We start from the raw sequence: 6476 nt of genomic DNA on the forward strand, positions 1-6476 counted from the left end.
GCCCTCACTAAAGGAAACATTACATATTGAAGGATATAGTTTAGGCAGAAAGAAAGTGATCCCAGTTGGAAGATCTAAGATGCAAGAAGAAATGAACTAAGAAGTAGTAAAATGTGGGCAAATGTAGATAAAATTTGATTAAAATAATAGTGAATAGTATATTGAGCTGGTAAAAGATGGAATTCCCCACAAGACATGTATTAATTACAAAGGGGAAGATAGTTGTTATTACAGTCAAGAAACCTGGCAGACATTCCCTTAACCAAGTGATCACAATTGATATTACCAATATTTGGACCAATCTGACACACAGAAGAATGCAACACAACTTCTCTGGTATTTCTGCCCAAATCTAATCATAAGGTAACATCATACAGACCCAAATTGAGGGACTCTTCAAAAAGTCAGTGTCACACCATAAAAATTAATTATTTTTTGTAGAAAGCACTGTTAGGCCAACTGGCAAAAATTGAAGTGATCTGTAGGTTACATAATAGGATTGTATCATTGCTAATTTTCTCATTTTGTTCATTATACTGCACTTATATAAGGTAATGTCCGTGGTTTTTAGGAAACACACACTGAAATATTTAGATAAAAGGGGCATTGTGTTTGCAATTTACTCTCAAAAGGGTCTGAAGAAGTAATGTGTATAAAAGACACCCTGCCCCAAATAGTGATAAAAGGGAATGTGGTAAAATGTTAATATTTAGGAAATCTGAGTGAAGAGCATTTTTTGTACTATTCGAATGCAACTTTTCTGTTAGTCTAAAGTTAGATAAAAAGTTTAAAAAAGAAAATGAATACCCAGCCCGCCACTCTGCCCCCACACACAAAAGGTATAACTAAAGTATTGGATAACAGAGGATAAATTGGGATGGGGTGTTTGGAGTTAGTGTTATTTAATTACTTTAAGTTAATCATGTAACCGAATATTAACAAAGTAAACTTTTGAAACCAGTCTAGAGGAAAACGGATTGAAAAAAAATCAAAATATAGCAAGAAAGAGAGAGGAAAAAGAAATGTTGAAAAGCAGGACAACCAAAAGAACAAAGTAAAATGGAAATAATTAAAAATGGACTAAATGCTGCAGCTAAAAGAGTTAGATTGTTAGACTGGTTTAAAAAAATTCAGATATAACCGTGGGATACTACACAGTCATAAAAAAGAATGAAATCATGCCCTTTGCAGCAACATAGATGCAGCTGGAAAATATTAGCCTAAGTAAACTAACACAAAAACAGAAAACCAAATACTACATGTTCTCACTTATAAGTGGGAGCTAAACATTGGATGCACATGGTCATAAATGGGAACAATAGACATGGGGGTGATACAAAAGACAGCAGTGATTGAAAAAACTACCGACTGGTGACTATGCTCACTACTCAGTTGATGGATTCATTCATACTCCAAACCTCAGCATCATACAATATACTTTATTACAAACCTGCATGCGTACCCCCTGATTCTAAAATAAAAGTCGAAAAAAGAAAACAAATTTTTCAGGTATATACTTTTAAAAGAAGCATTCCTAAAATAATAGAAGTATAGAAAGTTCGAAAAAGAAAAGTTTAAAAAAGACATACTAGCTAGAACAAAACTGGCAGAACTATGCAGGTATCAAACAAAATAGACTCTGAAGCCAGAAGCAGTGCTAGAGGGAAATAGAGTGACTTTGTAATGATAAAGATTTTATTCACTACTATGCATGGTATGTGCCTGTAATCCTAGCAGGCTGAGGCAGAAGGATCTCTTGAGTCTAGCAGTTTAAGGCTACAGTGAGATACGATTGTACCACTACACTCTAACCTGGGCAACAGAATGAAATCTTATCTCTAAAAAGAACAGATTTTATTCACCAGGAATATATAATAGTCTTAACTTCTTTTTTTTTTTTTTTTTAAGACGGGGTTTTACCATGTTGGTCAGGCTGGTCTTGAACTCCTGCCTTGGCCTCCAAAGTGCTTGGATTACAGGCGTGAGCCACCACACCCAGCAATAGCCTTAACTTCTATGTACTTAATGATATAGTCTCAAAAGATATAAAGGAAAAATCAACAGAAACCATAAGAGGAGACAAATTTGCTATCAGAGTGGGAGATTATTATTGACTTTTCTCAATTACTGATAGGTGAAGAAGTCCAAAAATAAGTAAAGCTGTGGAGAATTTAAACCAAACAGTTAACTATCTTGATGTAATATGACAATATGGTAACAATATTCAAGTAGAATATGTTTAGAGTGTTGACCCAACTTTTTTCTTTAAAATAGAGATGAAGTCTTGCTCTGTCACCCAGGCTGGAATGCAGTGGCACTGTCTCAGCTCACTGCAACCTCCACCTCCTGGGTTCAAGTGATTCTCCTGCCTCATCCTCCCAAGTAGTTGGATAGAGAAGGGTTTTCACCATGTTGGCCAGGCTAGTCTCAAACTCCTGACCTCAGGTGATTGGCCTTCCTCAGTCTCCCAAAGTGCTAGGATTACAGGCGTGAGCCACCACACCCAGCCTGACCCACTTTTAAATGATGTCAAATCATATATATATATATGGCTGCTTATTTAAGGGATTTGAGCAGGCAGTGGTGTTGATTTGTATCTAAAGTGATTACTTGGGAGGAAGGGGGATGAAAGAAGGAAGGGCTGCTTGACTGTGAAGAGTCTGGAGATGAGGGTGTCAGGATACCCAAGTTCTAATACCAACTCTGACATCAATTGCCAGCTGATTTTTGACAAGCTATGTGTTCTCTTGGATCCTATTTCCTCATTTATCCACCAGAGACGATGTTCACCCTGCCTTTTCCCCAGGAGTGTTGTCAGATTCGGCTGATACATGTGATTGAAGATGTTGAAAAATATAATTGATTAACATGGATTAAATTAAACAAGTATTTATCAACAATCTACTCATGCAAGGCTCATGGAAGATATTCTAGGGGGTACCAGGGATATGTAAGTCATGTAAGTGCTTCTGATCTAAAAAGTCACACAAATAACTATCAAGTTACCTCCTTGCAACCCTTCAGTGGCCTCCCATTGCTCTAAGGATAAAGACCAGCTAGGATATAGCCTCTGTCTGTTCCTGTGGCTTCAACTCACATTTTCTCCCTCATTCAGCTTCAATCCTTCCCACCACAGAATGCTTTTGCCAGCTGTTTCCTTGGCTTGGAAAATCTTTTTTCCCCCTTTCACCCGGTTAGCACCTTCCTTTTCTCAAGGCAACTGTCTCCTGCTTCCTAAATAGAGCATGTTCCTCTCACATGGACTCAGCATAGTCTCCTTGGTCTTTGTGTTATTTTGCATTTTAGGGAGCAATCATTTGATTAATATCCATTTCCCCAAGTGACTATAAGCTCTAGGAAGGCAGGGACCATGTTTGTGTTTGTTTTCTGGCACATAGTAGGCACTCAGTAAATAATTGTTGACTAGCTGACTGATTTTTTGATTGAGTGAATGAAAGTGCTTTAAGAGAGATACAAGCAAATACTATGCAGAGTGAAAGGAAGAGGTAATTTTTGAAGTGAGCCCCAGAAGAGACTGCAAAATGCTGCCTTGATGCCAGTTTAATGGATGAATGTGATTATTATCACCAATCAACTTTGAGTGATCTTGGTGTTTGTTATAACAAAGAAATTGCTGAATTTTATTTGTTAGCTCTTTGTTAACGTTTTCCAGGAAATTCTTATTTGATTTATCTGATCATAGGAAATAACCCATTCTTTTTGGCAGCCCAAGCATGAACCTCTCTGCATCTTCTGCGATCTCATGGGTGTGGACTATGAAGAGATGTGTCACTGGCTCTGCCATCGGAAACTGGCTACTGCCACAGAGACATACATCAAGCCCATCTCCAAGCTGCAGGCCACAAATGCTCGTGATGCTTTGGCCAAGCACATCTATGCCAAGCTCTTTAACTGGATTGTAGATCATGTCAATCAGGCTCTCCATTCTGCTGTCAAACAGCACTCTTTTATTGGTGTGCTGGACATTTACGGGTGAGTATATTTGGCTAACTGGTCTGCCAGAGAGCATTTCTTTCTAGAGTCTATCAGGTAACTCTAAGTGGGCATTTGATTCTGTTTCCTACTAGTAAAGAGAAGGGAGACTTTGCCTACGACGATTCAAGAATACCTTGTTGATAGTGATACAATTGCATGTTGCTTAAAATTTAAAACAAACAAAAAAATAGTTCAAATCTAGAGCTAATTTACTTAGCTAATGTATAGAATTAGCTGGTTTTCAGACTCTCACGTGGTAAATTATCACTGAAATTCTAAAACTTTAATTTGATTTGCTAGTTTGCTTTCTTTGGGTACCTGTCTTTAGCTGTTAAAATCCTTCCTTCATATTTATGCTTGTTTCATACTTAATTTTTCATTCTCTGGTTCTCTTTTTCAAAAGAACCTGTAGGATCTCTGTTCCTATTTCCCTCCTATGTGTGTGTAACACTGAGTCAGTAAATTGACAAAAGCAATGATCTTTATCATAATTCTGATGTTCCCCACTTGGGGATGAATGAGCCCTCAAAAACTCATAGTGTTGAACACCTCTGCATGCTGGAGCCTTTAAAAAAAAAATGTCTCTGCTGCTTGGCTGATGCTCATCTGCTAGGTACATATTCCATGCTACTGACTTATAAATCTTTATCTTCACTGATATGAAAAGAAAGTTTTACAATGTTGGGGAATGTCTCATTTCTTTCTTCCTCATGTGTATATTTTGAATATTTTAAAAAAGTTTTTTGTTTCTTTTCCCTCGTTTCCATATTATTTTTGTGATTACAGATTTGAAACATTTGAGGTAAATAGTTTTGAACAGTTTTGCATAAATTATGCAAATGAAAAACTACAGCAACAATTCAATATGGTAAGAATGTTCTTCCTTGAATAATATTCTGCTGTAAGTTGTTCTCTTGAATTCTTAGTCTTTGTTTAAAAGCTTGTCCCTGAAATGAAGTTGTGGATTATAATTATTATATGGAATTTAGAACTGATGATTAGTGAATGGTACAACATTAGAAAAATGTTTTATGGCCAGGTGGGATTCAAGTTTATCCTTTGATTGCTGTCTGATAGTAACGAAAATTTAGGACATACAGATTGAGAGAAGCAGGCAGTGTATTAGGTAATCGCTTGTGAGTATGAAGCTTTGAGCCCAGGGATATCCTTCAGTTTGTTGTTCCGAAACTAATTGTATGTGGAATTATGACACTTATTTGCTATATTAGCAAGATGTCAGAACTAAAAAGCAGAAATTTATGTGTTCTTTTTTCAACAGCCTGGGGCATTCACTGAGACAATGGCAATGGGAATATTTTGAGTGGTTCTTGTGAAGTAGTAATATCAAATATCTTAGAGGAGTATCGTGGTGTTGGGAGATTCAGAGGTGCTTAAAAATCAGGGGCAGCAGATTGTAATAGTAAAGGGCACAGACCCCAGAGGTGAACTGTGTGGGTTGGAATCCCACCCTGTGTCAGTTATCCAGGAGACCTTGGGCAAGTTAGTTGACATCCCTGGGCCTCAGCTTCCTCATCTGTAAAATGGTGATAAGAATAGTACCTATTGTGTATGGTTTTATAGGTTAAATGAGTTGGAATATGTAAAGTGTCCATCATGTGCCAGGCATAGTTCTAAGTACAAGAGTGGGAGTGATTCTTAGTGTCGATGAAAGAGGATATTCAATGAGTCACTCATATGAATTAGAAGATAAAGCTGAAGGGTAGGAAAGGCATCCTTAGTAAGTCCTTATCTTATAAAGAGAGAGGTCAAGTAGTATGGACTATAGCTGATGCACAAAAAATAGATGTTTAAAGACTTTGCAAGTTAAAAATTTAGTAAAAACCAAAAAAGGATCTAAAAATAGTAATATAGGGAGAGTAGTGGAAGAGTGGGAAGGAGGTGGTATATGTGAATTTAGCTTCGTTTGTGTTATAACCAAATCAGTAGATGTTTCATATTGATAAATCAAAAGGTAGCTGATAAGCATATTCCTTAGAAATATGTAGGTAAATATCAGAAGAAATAGCTAAGGGAATTAAAAATGGTTGCCTCCAGGGAATGTGACTGGGGTTGGGGGAAGATGAGACAAGGAGCTGCTGCTTGTCTTTATTTAGACTGTTTGAATAAATATTTCATATACTTTGATAAAAACTTGAGCCATCTTTGTTTAACAGATTAAACTCTGTACCACAGTGAAATAATGTAGAAGTGATCTTAACACCTTAGGCTTATGACTATTTCCATAATAAGATGACCACTAATATATTTTGCGTCTCTGCGTAAGAAGCATTAATAAAAACCTATCAGAAACTAAACTGAGCATTATCATTTCTCAAGGTGTTTCTGAGTTTCTTAATTACTTTAGTCAATACCACAGCCTTCTACTGTTTCCCATTGTGTTTCGGCACAGAGTGATGGGAATGTAGAAAAGCAATACCACCCTCTTTTTTTTTTTTTTTTTTTTTTTTTTTTTTTTTTTT

The 6476-nt window shown here is 36.7% G+C and overlaps 1 protein-coding gene across 4 annotated transcripts in view; it reads left to right on the top strand.

Annotated features, from left to right (window-relative positions):
- Positions 1-6476, top strand: part of MYO5A (myosin VA) — a 214798-nt gene that overhangs the window by 121087 nt on the left and 87235 nt on the right. For all 4 annotated transcript variants that reach the window (XM_017504607.2, XM_017504603.2, XM_017504608.2 and 1 more), the window contains exons 10-11: positions 3728-3993; positions 4783-4864. In XM_017504607.2, coding sequence (XP_017360096.1) covers positions 3728-3993; positions 4783-4864 — 348 coding nt within the window. The remainder of the gene's footprint in view (positions 1-3727; positions 3994-4782; positions 4865-6476) is intronic.

This window comes from Cebus imitator, unplaced genomic scaffold, assembly GCF_001604975.1.
Source record: "Cebus imitator isolate Cc_AM_T3 unplaced genomic scaffold, Cebus_imitator-1.0 Scaffold325, whole genome shotgun sequence".
Classification (NCBI taxonomy): domain Eukaryota; kingdom Metazoa; phylum Chordata; class Mammalia; order Primates; family Cebidae; genus Cebus; species Cebus imitator.